General features: G+C 52.0%; 1 protein-coding gene across 1 annotated transcript in view; it reads left to right on the top strand.

Moving 5' to 3' along the window:
- The window catches only part of NOVA2 (NOVA alternative splicing regulator 2), a 31944-nt gene extending 13016 nt beyond the window's left edge, over positions 1–18928 (top strand). The window contains exons 4-5 of the mRNA XM_036302854.1: positions 2741–2907; positions 14487–18928. Coding sequence (XP_036158747.1) covers positions 2741–2907; positions 14487–15569 — 1250 coding nt within the window. The 3' untranslated portion in view covers positions 15570–18928. The remainder of the gene's footprint in view (positions 1–2740; positions 2908–14486) is intronic.
- Positions 18929–20904: the final 1976 nt, after the last annotated feature.

Consider the following 20904-nt stretch of genomic DNA (forward strand, 5'->3'; position numbering starts at 1 on the left):
CTTTCACTCTTTCTCCCAGTCCCTCCCTTCCACTCTCTCTGAAAAGTAATGGAAAAAATATCCTCGGGAAAGGATTAACAACAACAACAAAAAAAAAGAAGCAAAACTGCAATCCTGTTATGCCTCTCTTCCCCCCCAACCCCTCCCCCCCCCACACATATTTCACACCCCGAAAATTCAGTACATGTGGCTCAGTGGTTAAAAGCTCAGACTCTACCCTGGCCGGTTTTCCCAATGGTTAGAGCTTTGGCCTGTGGACTGAAGGGCTCAGTTCCCGGTAAAGGGCACATACCTCGGTTGCAAGTTCCACATGCGGGGTGGGGGGAGGGTCAGCAGCCAATCGATGTGTCTCTCTCACATCGATGTTTCTCTCTCTTTTTCTCTGCCCGCCTCCTCCCTCCTTTCCACTCTCTCTAGAAATCAATGGAAAAAGTATCCTCGGGTGAGGATTAAAAAAAAAAAAAATCAGACTCTGAGCCAGACACCTGGGTTCACAACCCTGATCTTTCACTCCGGGATGAGTGAACGTGGACAAACCCCAAAGCTCCTCTGTGCCTCAGTGCCCTTAGCAGTAAGTCAGGAATAATAATGTCGCCTGTCTGATATATTAAAGTGAACAAATATATATAAAGTGCTTAGAACGGCGCCTGGTGCCGGGTGTTATGTAAGCACCAGCTGTTATTATTGGACAGTCTCACCGAGTTTAACTGGGCCCCGTAAAAGCCCTGCGGACCCGGGTTAAGAACCACAAGGGGAGGGGAGATCACAGACTCTCTGAGCCGGAGAGAAACCCCGCAGTGATGGAGAACCCGGCCACTTCATCCAGGCTCTCCCTGGGGCCGCCCCGAATCCCCCCAGTTCCCACCCTGACCCACACCCTTTCCTATTTACACCCAGACGGAGGCAGCCTGCACGCTGACTCACCCTTGGCTCAGACCAAGCCATTGTTCTGGGGGGGGGGGGGGGGGGGGTCAGAGTGAGGAACAGCGGCCCAAAGGAGATGGAGGATGTCAACTGCACAAGTGACCCAAGACAGGGACACCCGCACAGGGCAAGACTGGCCTGCGAGGCTGCGAGGTGGCAAGCGAGGGGTCAGAGCAGTAGCACCAGCACGCTGCGTGAGAACGCCCCCAGGACACTGGACATGCGCCCCAGTGTCCCAGACAGGCAGTCACGTGAAGCCTGGCACACACTCAAAACCAGGGAGCTAACTGGTCCTACAGACGGAGTCCCACCAGAGAGACACACACAGCCCCACGCACCAAACAGGGCCAGCTCACCCAGGCGCTCACATCGTCAGACCGGCCCGTTCATAGCAGAGTCTTCTTTGGCTGTAATACATACAGTCCCCCACACAGTCTTACATCCTGACACCTGGGTCTGCCTGTAGGTCTCTTTCTCATGTTTACACACACATCAGTCATAGTCTTGTCTATATCCTATACACACTGTCACACGCCTATACATTCATACCACGTACCCGTCATTCAGATAGTGTTTTGAACACGAGGGTGTCAGGCTGTCTCTTTCCTTTACACACCTGTACACACATATAGGCACACACACATACTGGCATACAGTTACAGTGGTACACATTCATTGTATAGCCTCAGTGTTGCTTCCTGAGATTCTTTGTCTCCTTCAAATTCACAGTGTACTTAACCTTGAACATCACAGCGACGTTCTCACATACAAGAGTACACACAAACTCCTTTCCTGGAATCACTATGTCATGCAGTCCGTTTATCTCTCATCTCTTCTGCCCTTTCTCTTATACACACATACTCTGATAAAGATCATTTACCCAGTCCTGCCCCCAAGTGAACACACGCGTGTGCTCACACACACACACCACTCAACCAGAGTCACAAATATACACACACTGCTCTCACAGTGTCACCCAGTGTGTGTCTCCCACAGAATTACCCCAACACCACCCAGAGTTCTCCCCACTGCCCCCCAGCACATGCACACACACACACACACACACACACACACACACAATGACACAATGATGCCTGGGTCAGAACCAGAGCCAATATGTGGAGAATTTCCAGCAAAGGCACCCAGTCCCCCATTGCCTAAGCTCCCATGAGTTGCCTTTGACCCCCTCTGCCCTCCCCTGTGTCCACACCCATGCCCTCCCCCACCCCTCAGCCCTCCATCTGGTGGGTCCAGGCAGGCACTCAGGCCTCTCTTCTGTCTCCCCATCCCCCAACCCTTCCCCATCCTCTCCAAAAGCCCAGAGGCCCTCGCTGCAGGCTTTCAGGGGTTGCCATGGCAACAGGGCCTCATCCCTCGTCCCCCTGGGGGTGGGCTGAGGACCCGGCCAGCCAGACCGATAAGGGGGTTCCAGTTACTGTGGCAACCGTTGCAGGCCTGAGCTCTCCCGCTTCTGGAAGGGGGGGGGGGGGGAGTGAGTGAATGGTTGCCAAAGCAACCGGGAGCCAGCAAGGACTGGGAAGAGGCAGCTGAGCCCTGTCTCCCCTGCCCAGGGCTGCTGTGGGCATCGCCAAGCACTTAAGCATCATTCTTCCATCCCCTCGGGTTGTTTTAGGGGAGGGGAGGGCCGTGAAGTGCAGGTTACAAAACAGGGATTCCACTCACTCCCCCAGCTGCCCGCGATGGCCCGGGAGCCCGTGCCAGCTCCACCGGCTTACCATGTGACCCCACATTCCCAGGTCCTCCGTTTTCTCTTCTCTTGCCATTAACCGGGGCCCGTCTCTTCCTTGCTCAACAGGAACCACAGAGCGAGTGTGCCTGGTGCAGGGCACGGCAGAGGCCTTGAACGCCGTGCACAGCTTTATCGCCGAGAAGGTCCGAGAAATCCCACAGGCGATGACCAAGCCTGAGGTGGTCAACATCCTTCAACCCCAAACCACAATGAACCCCGACAGAGCCAAGCAGGTCAGCACGGGGCAGCGTGGGTTTCTGTACAGCTGGTGCGGTTCGGGAAGTGACACCTTCTCCCATCACTGGATGGTTATGGGGCTCAAAGGGTTCATGTTGATCACATGTTGGGCAATCGAATACACGGCCGTGGTTAGTATTATTACTCTTAGGGAGTCCGCCTGGGGACTCCAGACTTCCGGTCTAGGTCAGTGGTCGGCAAACCGCGGCTCGAGAGCCACAGGCGGCTCTTTGGCCCCTTGAGTGTGGCTCTTCCACAAAATACCACGTGCAGGCGATTGAAACTTCGTGGCCCATGCGCAGAAGTCGGTTTCCGGCCTGGGCGAGTCTATTTTGAAGAAGTGGCGTTAGAAGAAGTGGGGGTACCTTCGCTGAGGTCGACCCCTCAGATTGAGGACGTTTTTAGCAAAGGCCAGCTTAGGAGCACCCTAATGAAGTTAATAACAATGTACCTACCCATATAGTTTCAGTTTAAAGAATTTGGCTCTCGAAAGAAATCTCAATCGTTGTACTGTTGCTATATGGCTCTGTTGACTAATGAGTTTGCAGACCACTGGCCCACAACCCCCTGCGCCCCCCTCCTTCCTGGGACCCTCCACAGCCTCTCCGCCCCCATCTCATCCCATTGTCTCTCCCGGCAACCTGCCTCCCACTTCCGGTCCTCACCGGAAGTAACCTCAGCGACAGCCCGTCCACCTCCCGCGGCGCTGAGCCTCTCATACTCCCTCTCTCCGTGAATTATTGTACGGGGGCAGCCACCATTTTGGAGAAAGGATGTTTCGTTAGCGAGCGAGGGGCGGGTCCTTCTCCGACAGAGCGCTCCCGTCAGCGTCACTCCGCCGTCTCAGTTCCGGGGAAGCGGCGGCCGCCAGGGGCGTGGCTGGGAGCGGACCAATGGCTTCCCAGGCCTCCCCGGTTGCCATGACCACGGTGCGGCAGGTGGGCAGCTGCGGAGCCCCCAGCGGCTGCGGCGTCTGGAGCGCAGGGACCCAGGCGGAGGGGCGCGCGGGGCGAGCTGCGCATGTCCGTTCTCTCTCCCCGCTCCCGCTCCCATCGTCCTGCACGCGAGGTGTCAGAGGGGCCGGAAGCCCTGGGCGGCGGACAGGCCGCTTGCGAGGGTTCCTGAATGTCTGCCTAGAAACGAATGGAGGGCCTTGGCAAAAGGCATCTGGAAGTCTTGGTCATTCTTGTTGCTCTGAGGTGGGGGACCGCGTTTCCCCAAGCTCGTGGGGGAAACGGTGGCGGGAGAGCCTCGGAAGAATGCTGCCCAGCTGAGCGTCCCCCCCAAAAAAGGACCGCGGGGCTTGCGGCGCGGTCGCTGTCCTTGGTGCTGAATCCGCTCCGCTCCCTTCGCCCCGCCGGCCTCTCCCACCAGCAGCTGACCCACAGTTTGCAGGAAAGCGAGGGTATTGCCTCTTCCCTCCACCTTGGTCGCTGCCACAAGGGACCCTGGGTTCACCAAGAGTTTGTTCATGTTGCAGGGGGCATGGGGTCAGCACCGTCTGTGCCTGAGCCTCCCACCCCCACCCCCTAATCCACAGGAACTCTGAGACCGTGGAGTCGAAGGTTTCTAGAAGCAGGGTTTTTCCTCTGCCTTATTATTACTCCGGGACCCCACGGAATGAGGGGGACAATGACTGCAGGCTCGGGCCCTGGAGTCCGATGTAGAGTTGAATCTTACTCTGACACTTCTGGCCTGTGTGACCTTGAGCAAGTGACTTGATTTCTCCGTGCCTCATTTTCCCATCTGTACAATGGGCTTTATTATGGTACCCGCTTAAGGTGGTAGTTCATGTTCACTGATGTTTGAAAATCGCTTAGCATGGATGCCTAATGCATGGAAAGTACTCAAAAAAAATGTTAGCTGTTGTTACTGTTATTATGGGAATTTTTTTAGTTAGGAGACAGGTCGGGCTGTTCCCTTTTTCCTTGGACTTGCTGTATTACTTACTCTGGGTCTTCTTCCTTTCTGTGAGCCTCAGTTTCCCTTTCTTTACCGTGTGGGAGCTGGGCCAAACCAGGGATTATAAATGGAAATGCCTCCAGGATTCAGAAAGGGAACGTGAAGGATTGAGGACCAAGGCTTCATCATAGAGATATAATACCACCCTTTAAGGGGGCAGCTGCTGCTCAGCTACACTTGATACTTGCCCTTTGGGAATGTGGACATAGGGTTGCCACATCTTCCAAATTTTTCAAAAGAAGCCAGAAATATTTGAAACCAGCTGATTTTTTAAAGGACAGCTTCGATTTTGAAGCACCGTGTGGCGCCCTAGCTGGTTTGGCTCAGTGGATAGAGCACCGGCCTGCAGACTGAAGGGTCCAGGGTTTGATTCCGGTCAAGGGCACATGCCTGGTTGCAGGCTCTATCCCCAGTAGAGGGCGTGCAGGAGGCAGCTGATCAATGATTCTCTCTCATCATTGATGTTTCTGTCTTTCTCTCCCTCTCCCTTCCTCTCTGAAATCAATCATATATATATATATATATATATATATATATATATATATATATATATACAGAGCCATATAGCAACACTGTGTGGCTATAGGCTGGCTATGGCCTAAGGACCACCAGTTTGCCACCAGTTTTGCTAAACGGGTGATGCTCAGCCTTTGCTAGTATCTGAATTATCTAGGTAGCTTACAATATATACTCCAGGGTCCCCACCCTGACCCAGAATTTCTGGGGCTAAGGCCTTGGAATCTGAATGTGGATTCTGGCCTGGGATCAGATCCTAGCTCTGTCATTCACTATCTGGTACCTGTAACCTTGAGTAAGTTACTGAACCTCTCTGTGCCTTTATTTTCCAATCTGTATAAAGTGATGATAATAATAGTACATACCTTGTTGGGTTGTTGCCAGGATTAAGTAAGTTGCTGTATGAAAGTTTAGAAAAGTGAGTGGCACATGGTAAACACCATTAGCTGCTGCTGCTGCTGCTGCTGCCATGGTTATTGCTGCTGCTGCTGTTGTTGTTGTTGTTACTGTTAGTTTAAAATCTCCAGACTTGCAAATCACGGGACAGATGGTCTCCGAGGTCCTTCTGGCTCTCAAATGCCTACAATTCAGTGGCTCGATGATTCCAGGATTCTACGCATGTATTATTCTAAGATTCTCCTGTTCTGACATCCTGAGACTCCAGGATTCCGTGGAGCTGTCCCCACCGGTCACTCTAAGATGCTGTGGTTCTCCATTCTGGGCCTGTTGTGAAGGCAGCGACTGTTTTTCTGAGGGCTTCCCTTGCACCAGGCACCAGGCAGTCGCTTTAGTCGTTGAATATCCCCAGTCATTGCCTGAGTAGCTGTGATCATGTCAGAGTGGGAGATGAGGAAACTGAAGCACAGAGAGGGGAAGCCATTTGCTTTCACCGTTTCTGGGTGATCGGTTTTGGGGTGAAATGATTCCATCCTCCCCCGTGGCTCTGAAAGGCGCTATCACACACTAGGCACCTCTTTGCTGTCGGGTCTGGTTTTGGACTTTCTTTTGTTCTGTCCCTTCACTTGTCAGACTTCTTATTTTCTAATGACTTGTTTTTGAAATAACAGTTGTATTGAGATATAATTCACATACAGTAAAGTTCACCATTTCAAAGTTTGTAATTCAGTGGTTTTAGTACAGTCACAAAGTATACTAAATGCATTGTTATTATGGGAATAGCTCGACCTGTCTTCTGACTAAAAAAATCCCATAATAACAATAAAATGCATTGATCACCACTATCTAATTCCCAAACATTTCTCACCACCTCAAAAAAGCTCTGTAGCCAAAACCGGTTTGGCTCAGTGGATAGAGCGTCGGCCTGCGGACTGAAAGGTCCCGGGTTCGATTCCGGTCAAGGGCATGTACCTGGGTTGCGGGCACATCCCCAGTGGGAGATGTGCAGGAGGCAGCTGATCGATGTTTCTCTCTCGTCGATGTTTCTAACTTTCTATCTCTCTCCCTTCCTCTCTGTGAAAAATCAATAAAATATATTTAAAAGGGGGGGAGGTTGGGGGTTAATGGGGGGGATGAGGACACATTTGTAATACCTTAACTAATAATAAAAAAAAAAAAGGAAGAAAAAAATATATATATATATATATTTAAAAAAAAAAAAAAAAAAAAAAGCTCTGTAACCATTGACGGTCACTCTCCATTCACTCTGGCCCCCCTCCCAGCCCTTCCCACCACTGATTATTTTGGTGTCTAGGGATTTGCCTGTTCTGGATATTTTATATAAACTAAATTAAATTTATGTGGGGTTTTGTGCCTAGCTTCTTTCCCTTAACATAATGTTTTCAAGATTCATCCATATTGTAGCACAAGCATGTCAAACCCAAAGGCTAACACAGGCCAAATAAACAAGGTTTAAGTTTACGTGGGCCGCAAAGAAACAAAAGCTTCAATTTTCATAGGAACGTACGTTTATTTCGATAGAGACATGCTAAATACAAAGGGCTGAAGTAAATGAGTCATCGTTAACATAAAATAATAGAACATTTTAATAAAAATATTTTTCTTGAACATGAACTTACCAGACACTGAAGATCTGCACAAATTAATAAGCGTAACGCACATAAATCTATTATTCTTGTTCTCCAAATGCGAAATATTTCCTGTTGTGCACACCAAACAAGTCAGTCCAAGAGGTAGCAATCAGCTGCTAAAATATTCACTGCTAGTATTAGTAGAGAAAAATGGTGCGCCTGCCTGTAAGGTGCGTAAGGGAAATGAATGCAACACAATTATAGTAATCAGTCATTAGCGAACATTGTAATTTGTTATTGGTAATTATGTATAACAAAATATTGTAAAGATTAAGTTAAAAAAATTTTATTGAAATGTTTCTTACATACTGTTATATTGGCTGGGCCGTCTGCGGCCCACAGGCCACGAGTTTGACATGCTTGTTGTAGCACATATCAAAACTTCATTTCTTTTTATGGCCAAATAATATTTCATTGTATGGATATACCACATTTTTTAATCCTCACCCGATGATATGTTTATTGATTTGAGAGAGCGAGGGAGAGAAAAACATTGATCAGTTGCCTCCTGTACACGCCCCAACCAGGGATGGAACCCACAATCTAGGTATGTGCCCTGATGGGAATTGAACCTACAACCTTTTGGTGTACAAGATGGCGCTCCAACCAACTGAGCCACCCGGCTGGGGCTGAATATACCACATTTTTTCTATTCATCAACTGACAGAAATTTGGGTTGTTCCTACTTTTGAGCTATTATAAATAATGCCGTTGGTGAACATATGTGTGGACATATGTTTTCAGTTCTCTTGGGTATATACTTAGGGGTGAAATTGTTGGGTCACAGGATAAATCGGTTTAACCTTTTGAAAAATTGCCAGACTGTTTCCCAAAGTGGCTGTAACACCGATGTGAGATCTACTAGTAAATTCAGGCCTGTCTAGGAGGTAACAATGACAGCAATCATTTTTTTTAGGACCTACTACAGGCACATACTAACTGCACACTCACGTGGTACCCTATGCTTAACGTAGCATGTGCTCAGCAAATGTTGCTTGTTTGAATGACCTAGGAGGTCCCAGCGGACCTAGTTGTATAGTCTGATGACATGCCCACAGGGGCCAAGCAGAAACATGACTAAGGGGAGGTAGCCAGGTGTATTCTGGCAGTGGTAGGCTCTGTGAGTCACCTGGAGGGCAGCTATACTAAGTTGTGGCTAATTGTGACCATGCTTGACTTTTAAGTTCATCTTTTTATATATATATAATTTTTTTAAATATATTTTATTGATTTTCTACAGAGAGGAAAGGAGAGAAATAGAGTTAGAAACATCGATGAGTGAGAAACATCAATCAGCTGCCTCCTGCACACCCCCCACTGGGGATGTGCCCGCAACCCAGGTACATGCCCTTGACCGGAATCGAACCTGGGACCCTTCAGTCCGCAGGCCGACGCTCTATCCACTGAGCCAAACCGGTTTCGGCAAAGTTCATCATTTTATAATGATCTCAGTTGGGCCTCACAATAATCCTACAGAGGAGGTATGACTATCCCCATTTTACAGATGGGAACACTGAGTCTCAAAGAGATTAAATCTCTTGCTCAGCATCAGTGATGGAACCAAGATTTGAACCTGAACAGGTGTCTCCAGAGTCCAAGGCAGCTTTTCAGTGATATGTGTACACAGACTACACACTGGTGGCCTGGCTACTGCATAGACATTTTTAAGAGGTTGCCAACATTTAAAAACGTGGATGCTTCACATATGATAAGTCAGAAGGTCAAGTTAATCTTAGAAAACTTAGATGGGCCTGAGTTTGATAACCCAAATGCACAGCATCCTAACACACACACACACACACACACACACACACACACACACCACCAAGTGGTATACACCTGGTTGCCTCCAACCCAGTAAATCTCCTGCTTGGTCCTGTCATCATCCATTCTTTCATTTATTCATTCATTCACCCACCCTTTGCTGAGTGTGTACCAGTCACTCCTCTGGGCACTGAGCACCCAGGAGTAAACATGTCTGCCCTTGTGGATCTTAAATTCTTCCAACAGAAGATGATAAATCTTCCATCAGAAACAGAAAACAAGTAAAATATATAGGGAGACTTAACTTGGGGTGGTGAAGAACACACAGTGCAATATACAGATGATGTATTATAGAATTGTACACCTGAGACCTATGTAATTTTATTAACCAGTCACCCCAATAAATTCAATAAAAAAGAAAATATTTTTTACAATTTAAAAATCAAAACCAGTTAGATGAAAAAAAATTTAATAAATATACATAAAATATAAAGTATATAGGATATCAGAGAGTGAAAATGCTATGAAAAAAAATCAAGCAGAGAAGAGAGAAAGGGAGTATAGGGGTATATATTTTTTTTCTCCTGACTTTTTATTTTGAAAATGTTTAAAGAACAGTACAATGAACTCCCTATACACTGCACTTAGATTCACCAGTTGTTAACATTTGATTTATCTCTACACACACACACACACACACACATTGTTTTTTTGTTTGTTTGTTGCTCATCCATTTGAAAATAAGATGTAGATCTCATGACTCCTATATTAGTATTACTATTATTATACCTATAAAACCTATAATAATAAAAGTGTACTATGCTAATTAGACAGACGTCCTTCTGGACGAAGCCAGGGCTGCAAGGGAAGTCCGGGTCCTGGGTGCCAGAGGGAAGCCGGTGCTGGCAGCCGGGGGAAGGAAGGCCTACTCTTGCACAAATTTCGTGCATCAGGCCTCTAGTTAATAATAATTCCATACTATTATTTAACAAAAAGCCGATATTCTAATTGCCCCAAATTATCTTTTATACCTATAGAGTATGCATTTTTCTATTCAAGATTCAGTGAGTGTTCATTTGTTGCATTTGGTTGTTATACCTCATTAGTCTCTTTTGATCTAGAATCCTAGGATGGTTTTGACGGTAGAACCAGCAGCATTGCTGATTGGATGTTGAGTGTGAGGGAAATAGAGGGTGCCTAGTCTTGGGTCTGAGTACTGGAAGGATGCATTGTCCATGGGCAGAAATGAGGAACATGATGGCAGAAACCCATTTGAGGAGAAAGATGAGAAGTTCCAATTTGGACTTTAAGTTCGGGGTGTCCATTCTACATCATACTAGAGCTGTGAGGTTCACAGCTGAATTGGAGTCTTGGTGTGGGACATAAAATGGGCAAATAAACAGGCTTTGATAATTGGTTGGTCAGGGAAAGCCTCTCTGAGGAGGTGCATTTGTGCAAAGACCTGAATGAAGGGAGGGGTGGGCCTCTTTTTCGGGGGAAAGTGTTCCAGATGAGGGAACAGCAGGTGCAAAGGCCCCGAGTCTGGACTGAGCTTGGCAAGTTAGAGGAACAGCAGGACGTCGGGTGTGTCTGCAGTGGAGTCAGCAAGCGGGGGGCGGGGGGGAGGAAGAGCTGAAGTCAGAGAGATCAACAGGGAATAGAGCCCGTGGGGTAGTGAGCGGCTCTCGGCCTTGTCAGACCCAATGTCCTCTTCCTCCGACAAATATGCCCACTTACTCTCTGAAATTATATATAAAATACAGATGTGTTGCTGAAACCGGTTTGGCTCAGTGGATAGAGCATCGGCCTGTGGACTGAAAGGTCCCAGGTTCGATTCCGGTCAAGGGCATGTACCTGGGTTGCGGGCACATCCCCAGTAGATGTGCAGGAGGCAGCTGATCGATGTTTCTCTCTCATCGATGTTTCTAACTCTCTATCTCTCTCCCTTCCTCTCTGTATAAAAATCAATAAAATATATTTAAAAAATAAAATAAAATACAGATGTGAAACATAGCTAGATATGTAAATTTTTTAGTATTTTTATTTATTTTTTTTAGAAAGACGGGAAGGGAGAAAGAGAGAGAAACATCGATTTGTCGTTCCACTTATCTATGCGTTCATTGGTTGATTCTTGTATGTGCCCTGATTTGGGGGTCAAACCCGCAACCTTGGTATATCAGGACGACACTCAAACCAACTGAACTACCAAGATTTTTTTAAAATATGTTTTTATTGATTCCAGAGAGGAAGGGAGAGGGAGAGATAGAAACATTAATAGTGAGAGGGAATCACTGATGGCCACTTCCTGCACGCTCCCAACTGGGAATGGAGCCCACAACCCGGGCATGTGCCCTGATGGGGAACCGAACTGTGATCTCAACCACTGATTGAACGGTGATCTCATACTGGTCGGGCTGTAAGATTTTTAACAGTAAAGTACAGTTCAATGGTTTTATGATATGGAGTTGTGCACCCATCACCAGGATCCATTTTAGAACATTTCATTTCCTCAGAAAGAAATCTTGATCCCCTTAGCTATCACCCCTTAATCTGCAGCTCACCACCACCCCCCCCCCAGCTCTAAGCCACCACTAATCTACTTTCTTTTCTATAGATTTGCCTATTCTGAACATTCATATATAAATAGAATCATACAATATATGGTCTTTTGTGCCTGGCTTCGTTCACATAGCATGTGTTCTAGATTCATCCATGTTGTAACCTATACTAATACTTCACTCATTGAAATTGATTGCCAAATAATAGTCTGTTGTCCAGGTGGACATTTTCTTTATCCCATTGGACTTTTTTTAACTAAAGAAGAAATGAAAGTAAGGTGATTTGTCATAAAATCGGATGCATTTTAATATGTAGATGCTCGGCTAGGACCACCGCAGAAAAGATAACGAAAGGCTCATACCTAACATCGTCTGAGTGAGACAGCGGCAAATGCAGTGATCCAGAGGGTGGTATTGGGAATATAAATGGCGCCAGTGGCATCACTGCTGGTGTCACGGTTTTCTAAACGGATGAAAAGACTCTTGGTAAAGTTCAGAACAAAACAAAGTACAGTCTTCCCTTCGTTTCCTAAGAGTTGCAGGCCTGGAAAATTGCAGTAGATCTTAAAACCGTGCAAAAATAAATAAATAAATACCTGGCCCTTTACGTGTATCGTGGTGTTCAGAGATTTATAAACAGACTTGCCACAGCATGCATGTCAGGGGGACATCCAGGATGAGTATTCACTGTGAGGAGCTGCCCCTCACATTGTGGGTGCAAACATCCGTGGCCCTGCCCACTGAACGCCCAGATCTGCCCCTAGTCATTGCCACAACCAAAATGACTCCCTCAAATTCCCAGGTACCCCCAGGGTCTGGCTTGGGGGTGGAGAGGAGAGGCAGAGGTGAGAGAGAGAGCTTCAGGGGCTAGAATCCACAGGTCTGAGGAGGCGTGGGAAGGATTGGGAAGAAGGAATTTGTGTGTAGAAATGCTCTTGGAGACGAGAAAGGAGACATTTTGGGGGGTTTTGTTTTTTTAAAATATATTTTATTGATTTTTTACAGAGAGGAAGGGAGAGGGATAGTTAGAAACATCGATCAGTTGCCTCCTGCACACCCCCCACTGGGGATGTGCCCGAAACCAAGGCACATGCCCTTGACGAGAATCGAACCTGGGACCCTTAAGTCCCCAGGCCGACGCTCTATCCACTGAGCCAAACCAGCCAGGGCAAAAGGAGACAGTTTGTTGCGAAATATCCCCGCTGGAATTCAGATCGATCAATTTCGTGGCTGCAGAGGATGGGCTGCTTTGCCAGCTGGGAGAGGGGACCACCATGGTCAGGCGACCGGTTCTCTCCCTGCCTTCTCGGGCGTAAGGTTTCGCTGCCTTCATTTTACAGAGCAGACACCTGTGTTAGATCGCGAGGGCTGCCGTAGCACAGCCCCGCAGACTCGATGGCTTAAACAACAAAAATTCATTTCCTTACAGTCCAGGAGGCCGGAAGTCCAAGATCAAGGAGTCAGCATGTCTGACTTCTGCTGAGGCCTCTCTCCTTGACCTGGAGCTGGTCTTCCCTCCGTGTGTGTTTGTGTCCTAACCGCCTCTTCTTATAAGGACGCCAGCCATAGTGGATCAGCGCCCCCATGACCTTGCTTAGCCTTAATCACCTTTTTAAAGGCCCCATCTCCAAACACAGTCACTGAGGTAGCGAGGGTGAGAACGTCACATATGAATTGGGGGGTGGGGGGTGGGGAGAGGGGAGAGGGAGGAACAATTAGGCCCATAATGACAACTACAAAGAGGTTAAGCAGGTGGCCATGGCTTAGGGTGGGAAGCCCAATGGAGCAGGACTCCATGAGGCTGAGTGCAGCTCCTTCACTATCTGGGTGGCCTGGGGACAAGTCCCTTCCCCACTTAGGCCTCAGGTGGCCCATCTGTAAAGCGAGACTAATGATGCCTTTTCTGGGGCTCAGAAGACTTTTTTTTTTAAATTGATTTCAGAGAGGAAGGGAGAGGGAGAGAGAGATTGAAACATCAGTGATGAGAGAGAATCATTGATGGGCTGCCTCTTGCACGTCCCCTGCTGGGGATCAAGCCCGCAACCCGGGCATGTGCCCCTAATGGGAATCGAACCGGAGACCCTTCAGTCCGCAGGCCATCGCTCTACCCAGTGAGCCAAACTGGCTTGGGTTCAGGAGGAGACTTGTAATGATAGAGAAGGAAGGGCGTGGGCACCCTGGCAAGCTTGGAGCGGAGTCCTGGGGGGCCCCACGGGGTCAGCCACAAAGCCTTCAAGGTGCTGGATGGAAAGGCGGTCCCAGCGGACCTAGGGGCATGGGGCAGGGTGGCCGAGAGTCTACCGAGGGGACTTGGGTTACCAGCTCTTTTTTAACTAATAGGGAAGCATTCCGATATATTTCCTCTGACTTTCAGAGAGAGAGTGGAAGGGAGGAGGGGGAAAGAGAGAAAGAAACATACATGGGAGAGAAACACATCGATTGTTTGCCTCCCGCACGCACCCCAACCGGAGCTGGGATTGAACCTGCCACCCAGGTACATGCCCTTGACGGGGAATCGAACCCTCCACCCTGCGGTCCACAGGCCGACGCTCTATCCACTGAGCACACTGGCCAGGGCCCGGTATTTTTTAACAACCAGCAGGACCTGCCGGCGCCTCTCCCGGGGGCCTGATTTGGGACACGTGAGAGCAGAGGTGGGAGTGACACTGCTGTCACTGTTCAGGCTGCAATGACCACCCTGATGATCCTCCCGCTCTCTCCTCACAGGCCAAGCTGATCGTCCCCAACAGCACGGCGGGCCTGATCATCGGCAAGGGAGGCGCCACGGTGAAAGCCGTGATGGAACAGTCGGGGGCCTGGGTGCAGCTGTCCCAGAAGCCAGAGGGCATCAACCTGCAGGAGCGCGTGGTGACGGTCAGCGGCGAGCCCGAGCAGGTGCACAAGGCCGTGAGCGCCATCGTGCAGAAGGTACAGGAAGACCCCCAGAGCAGCAGCTGCCTCAACATCAGCTACGCCAACGTGGCGGGCCCCGTGGCCAACTCCAACCCCACCGGCTCACCGTACGCCAGCCCCGCCGATGTGCTGCCCGCGGCGGCCGCCGCCTCGGCCGCTGCTGCCTCCGGCCTGCTGGGCCCCGCGGGGCTGGCCAGCGTGGGCGCCTTTCCCGCCGCCCTGCCTGCCTTCTCGGGCACCGACCTGCTGGCCATCAGCACCGCCCTTAACACGCTGGCCAGTTACGGCTACAACACCAACTCCCTCGGCCTGGGCCTCAACTCGGCCGCCGCCTCCGGGGTCCTGGCCGCAGTGGCCGCCGGTGCCAACCCCGCCGCTGCCGCCGCCGCCAACCTCCTGGCATCCTACGCGGGTGAGGCCGGGGCCGGGCCCGCCGGAGGGGCTGCCCCACCTCCACCCCCGCCGCCCGGAGCCTTGGGGTCCTTCGCATTGGCCGCGGCCGCCAATGGCTACCTTGGGGCCGGGGCGGGCGGTGGGGCGGGCGGCGGGGGTGGCCCGCTGGTGGCCGCCGCAGCGGCCGCAGGGGCGGCTGGTGGCTTCCTGACGGCGGAGAAGTTGGCAGCTGAGAGTGCCAAGGAGCTGGTGGAGATTGCGGTGCCTGAGAACCTGGTGGGAGCCATCCTGGGCAAGGGGGGCAAGACGTTGGTGGAGTACCAGGAGCTGACAGGCGCCCGAATCCAGATCTCTAAGAAGGGCGAGTTCCTGCCAGGCACGCGGAACCGGCGGGTCACCATCACCGGCAGCCCCGCGGCCACGCAAGCCGCTCAATACCTCATCAGCCAGCGGGTCACCTATGAGCAGGGAGTGAGGGCCTCAAACCCCCAGAAAGTGGGATGAGGCCTGTGGTGTGTGCTCCCACCCTTCTCCTCCTCCTCCTCTCCCTCCTCCTCCTGCTCCTCCTCCTCCTCCTCCTCCTCCTCCTCTTCCTCCTTCTCCTCCCCAACTCTTGACCTCAGCTCGGTGTGGTCCTGCTCCTCCTGGGATTGGGGCTGGGGCTGGTCTGACTGCACCCCCCTCCCTTCTGGTAGTTCATAGGCAGGATTGAGAGATGGCTGGGGATGGAGCCCACAGCTCCCTCCCTGGCCCTGAACTGACCCCTCCTTCCTTCCTTCCTTCCTTCCTCCCTTCCTACGCTTGGCTGGGCCTGACTCCCCTCCCCCAGGGCCCAGGTCTGTGTGATATCTGTATATATTGCATTTTGTTGATTTTAATAGAAAACAAAGCGTTATTTTCTCTTTCTTTCCCTCCTTTTTTTTCCGGTAAGGATTTTGTTTTCCCCCTTGATATATATGTTTTTGTTTCCATATGGGAAGAGGGGAGGGAGCCTCTGGGTGACCTAGAATGAGGGGCCTCCCCCAAACCACACCCACCTCTCCTGCGTTCAGGTCCAGCTGGAGGGATGCAGTGGGAGGAGAGGTAGCTGAAATGGGGCATTTGCAGCAGGAACCCCAGTTCCTCAGCTACTCTCCCCCCATTGCAGTCACCCCTCCCAGGTGGGGCTTTTAACTTTTTGTTGTCAGGTTTATGGGGGGTGAGGGGGGGCTTGTGCTGCTGGGAATGAGGCCGGCTCTCAGACTGGGCCGGTCCAGTGGGCGAGACCCTTGTGAAAGGCTGGAGCCGCTGCCTTTGGCATCTCCTATGGCTTTTCCTAAAGTAATAGGAATGGAAGTCCTTGTTGTGATGTCACTGAGTCAAGTACTTTCTGGGGCGCTTCCGGCATCCCTTGTGATGTCACAGGAAGTAGTTCCCCAGAGGTCACTTCCCGTGATGCTAGGAGAGATAGGTACTTGCTATGACGTCTCCCGTGAGCCTTCCTTGAAGGTTACTTTCATGATCTCCTGGGGGCATGGACTGCCTGTGGTGTTTCCGGGGTACTTCCTGTGATGTCACGGGGACGAAGCATGCACTTCCTGTATTGGGCCACGGCCAGTTAGTGACTTGACCCTCTTTCTCCACCCTCGCCCCTCTATGGTGGGTCTTGGCCTGGGGGTCTTCCCAGGAGGAGAATAAGGGGTGGGACTTGGATCTGACCTGAAGGACTCCAAGGAAAAAGACCCAGTATTGTCAGGGTCACCTCCATCCAAACACACCAAGTCTGTGAACTCACCTGGCAGGGAGGGGCGGGAGATGGAGCTAGTGAAAACGACAGTCAAAGACCCCCATCCCTACCCCCCACCTTGTGTGTGCATGCTCGTGTCTGCGTGGCTTTGTTTCATTGAGTCTGGTGAGCCACGTGTGTGGTGGCTCTGTCAGGCCGGCGTGGCCCGCTGTCGAGGTCAGTGAGCCACGGTAGGGGCCCGAGGCCAGAAGGCTTCGCGTGGCCTAGTGGGTTAGATTGGCTTGTGGTGTCCAGCGAGCTGGAGCACTTTGGTGGTATCTGATGAGTCAGAAAGTTTTGACGCTCTCACCATAGGCTCTGAGGAGCTAGAATGTTCTGATGGCGTCTGCCAAGCCAGGCAGCCCTGAGAGTTGGTGTGGGAGTGGCTCCCTGAGCTCTGCGGCTGTGGTCAGATGGAAGGCCTTGTTGGCAGGCTGAGATTTCAGGACCTGACAACCCTGTAGACTTAGGCTAGCTGAGACCCACTTCTATCCCCATCCATCTCCCCCTCCCCCTCGGAGACCACCTCCACTTCCTCCGACCCCAAGCAGGGCCCCCAGGGCCCTGGTTCCATCATCAGCATCTGTGGGGGAGGGGCACCCCATGCCCACCCTCTCCCCCATTTGTCCCCTCCTACGTCTTCCAGACCCTTCTCTTCTCCACGGCTTTGGGGGAATCGGCCTCCTCGTCTCTCTCTCCCAAAAAAAGGAGGGAAGAAAAGCCCGAGACAATTCCCCGCCCCCCTAAAGCCCAGGAGACCACTGCCCCTTGCTAGAGAGCCACCCCCAAATCAAAATGTGAAAATCCCTAGAAAGCAATAGCCTTCAAGGTACCTTGCACTGAACTTCCCACCCTGGCCCTTCCACCTGGCGGGAGGCTGTAGCTTGGGCACTAGGGTTACCTTTTCCAGGCCCTCTCCATCTCCAGGGTGGAGGGCAGGCCCCACCTCCCCATCCCCTACCTCCTGCCGCTGCTGCCCCCGCCCACCCCCAATCTCCAGACCGAACCCCGATGGAGATCTGAGTGCCAAAACAATTCTTGATGTAACTTTGTACATATCTTCTGCAAGGGGGTGTCCTGAGATTGGAGGTGGAGGCGGCCCTGGGGGCCCTTGCTCCTCTCCGCCTGTCAAAAAGACCTTACAGTATTTCACAGTAACTCCACCCACATGTGGGCATTGCAGTGTCTAACTGGAATGTGCCCCCCTACAACTCCCATCCCCAGGCCCCCAGGAGGAGGGAGGAGCCAGGGAGAGGTACCGGTAAGGTCTGGGAGTGGGGAGGTGGAGTTTGAAAGTGCTCATTTGCATATCGTTTGCATCCTCAGCTGCCCTCTGCTTGTCAGATGTTTCCTGTACCCATTTCTGGGGGTCCAGTATCCTTTCACACAGACACGTCTCTGGAGGCTGGGCCTCCTGGAAAGTGTTCCTTTGGGATATCTGTGTGACAACCCCCTCCCTATTCACATTTCCCGGGGACGCCCCCCCCCCCCCCCAGCCCGCCAGCCAGGGTTATCTAGAAGGTAGCTTGCTAGCTCAGTGAGCGGGTTTACTCGCCCTGCTGGAGAGCGGACCACCACCCGCCTTTCTCCCGGTCACCCTGGGAAATGCACTCCACCATCTTCCGCATCTCCTGGAAGTCCCTTCTGCAATCTGACCTCAATCTTTTTGTGCTGCAGTTTGTCCAGAGGGGACGCGGGCGTGGAATCAGAAATGGGGATCATCGACAAACCCATCGCCTCTTTCCTCCCCTCTCTCCCCGTTAGCTGGTCAGGTCTCAGAGACGCTGAGTGGCTTCCTCGCACCCTGCTCCTCAGCACCCATTTGGTGCTTAATAAGTGTTTGCTGCATTGAATTGTCTCCCTATTCCTTTCCCATTTGCCCTCCGACTCCCAACATTCCCCCCTCCACCCCCCCCCCCCAGCATTTCCCTCTCTCTTTCTTTCTCTGACTCCCTATGGCTTTCTACTTCCTCTCCCTGTGGTTCCCAATGTCATCTGTCCTGTCTCTATCTTTTGTGGACGTCTGATTTCCCCTTCTCCACTCAACTCTCTCAACTCCCGCCCAATTTCCCCACTGATTTAAAAAAAAAAAAAAAAAGTGCCAAACTTCCTTAGAACTGAGCCGCTCTGGGGGGGAGGGAACCTCAGATAGGGGGCAGGAAACGGGGACCATTGATCTTGGAGGAGGCCCCTACGAGGCATTGAAAAAGTCTGTGGACACTTAGCTAAATTGGGTCCCCCTTCCTCACCCCTCCCACCCTGAGTTTTTCTTAGAATCTTTGTAAGAAAAGAAAAAAAAAGGAAGAAAAAAAATTCCCCTTCAGCTGACCCCTAACCTTTTGAATCCCCCAAATGCCACCAGCCAGGGAGAACCCCCACTTGCCTCCTTGGGGCAAAGCTGTAGAAACTGGGGGAGAGCGGAGACAAACTCAACCCCTCCTCTGCTGGCCCAAAGGATGGTGCCCACCGGATTGCAGAGAAGGACCTCAAGCACTTACGAGAAGAAGGGGTTCAATGTGCCAAATTCACCTCCTCCGTCCCCCGTCTGAGGGGGCGCTGAGCCAACCTGCCCCAGCCACCTTCTTCTGCCCCCGCCCGGCCTTCTCCGCATGGGCGAGGGGGCTCCGCTGCAATAATTCTTAGGGATGAGAAGGCAAAGGTCGTGCCATCGTTATCTGCCCTGACACCTGCCCTGGACTGGTAGGTGAGCATGACATGCATCACCATTGGCATTTAAGAGTCCATCTGTAGATGGTTGGGGACCAAATAGGGAACCGCTTTTATCTGCCTGGTATTTTCCTCCCCTGCTTATCCCCTAAGCCCCCTCAGTATTCCCTTGATCTGTGTCTCCTCCCCGGTCCTCATCCCACACCCTCCTCATCTCGTTTCTGAGTTGGCGGCCTACTGTTTGGAAAGTGAGCGGATTCCCCTGCATTGATGTCTTGCTCTGGCAAGACCAGGATTGGAGGTTGAGAGCGAGAGAGCCAGCGGTGGGGAAAGTGTTCGCGGAGAGTGGCGAGGAGGCGGCCACGTGCGCGTCCAGGCTGCTGCCTGGGGGCCCTGGGGGCACCCTGTGCCCACAGCCCCGGGGGTCTTCGCGGTCGCCACGCACCTGCCCGGCGGTCTGGCACCCCTTCCGGCTGTCTGGCTGTCTGTCGCCCAAGCCCGAGCTGGGTGTCACGAAGGGGAGACCGGGATCGCGATGCCCAGGTGCGGGCACTGCGGCCCGGGACCTGGCCCAGGGCTCGTGGGGTCGCCCTGCCATCGCGATCCCTCTCCGCCTCGGTCAGCGGCCTGGGCGCCACGTGGGGGGACTGGGTGCCGGGAGGGAAAAGGGGGAGTCTCTGTGGGTGGTGGGGGGGGAAGGCTGCTGGTTTTAACCCCTTCTCAGCCAGTCCAGGATACTCTTGTCTCCCAGAGATCATTGGGGGGACCGCCTAACCCCCCCTCCCCTCCCCCTCTCTCCCCCTCCACCCCACCCCCAAAACCACCAACCTCTCATTTCCTGAGTGACTCCATCACCACCGGCCACCGGGACCTGCGGCCTCATTGCTCCAGCCCAGCCCACTCGACAGTCAGACTTCGCTCATCGAACTTTTTTAATTAACCCTTTCTGTGTCCATCCCACGGAAAACTGTGTGTCCGGTGGGGGGGAGGGGGGAGGCGAGGGGCAGTAGCTACCTTTCCTCCATCTCCTCCCACCGCCCGTGCCTCCCCACCCGCACCCCATCCCACGCCCCGCCCCCATCCCTCCCCCCTAGGGTCCTCCCCGCCCTGGGGATAGAGACCCTTTATACAGTCTGTCTGGCTTTGTCCCTTTCCAAGGCGGGGGGTGCCAGGGGCGTGGCCTCCCCCCTCCCCAGCGGAGAGCTCACTCTGGCCCCACCCCTTCCTGTGCCCCCTCCCCACTCCCCACCCCTTCATTGTAAATAGTCACTTTTGTACTGGGTTTGAGCCAGAGGACGTGGGGAGTCATTTTTTTTTCTTTGTGTTGGCATCTCAGGCCCCTGGAGGCATGGCCCACAGCCCGGTGTGATTTGGGAGAATCCCAAGGTGTGTGCCCTGCCCCGCGCC

Source organism: Myotis myotis, unplaced genomic scaffold (genome assembly GCF_014108235.1).
Source record: "Myotis myotis isolate mMyoMyo1 unplaced genomic scaffold, mMyoMyo1.p scaffold_m19_p_34, whole genome shotgun sequence".
NCBI classification, from domain to species: domain Eukaryota; kingdom Metazoa; phylum Chordata; class Mammalia; order Chiroptera; family Vespertilionidae; genus Myotis; species Myotis myotis.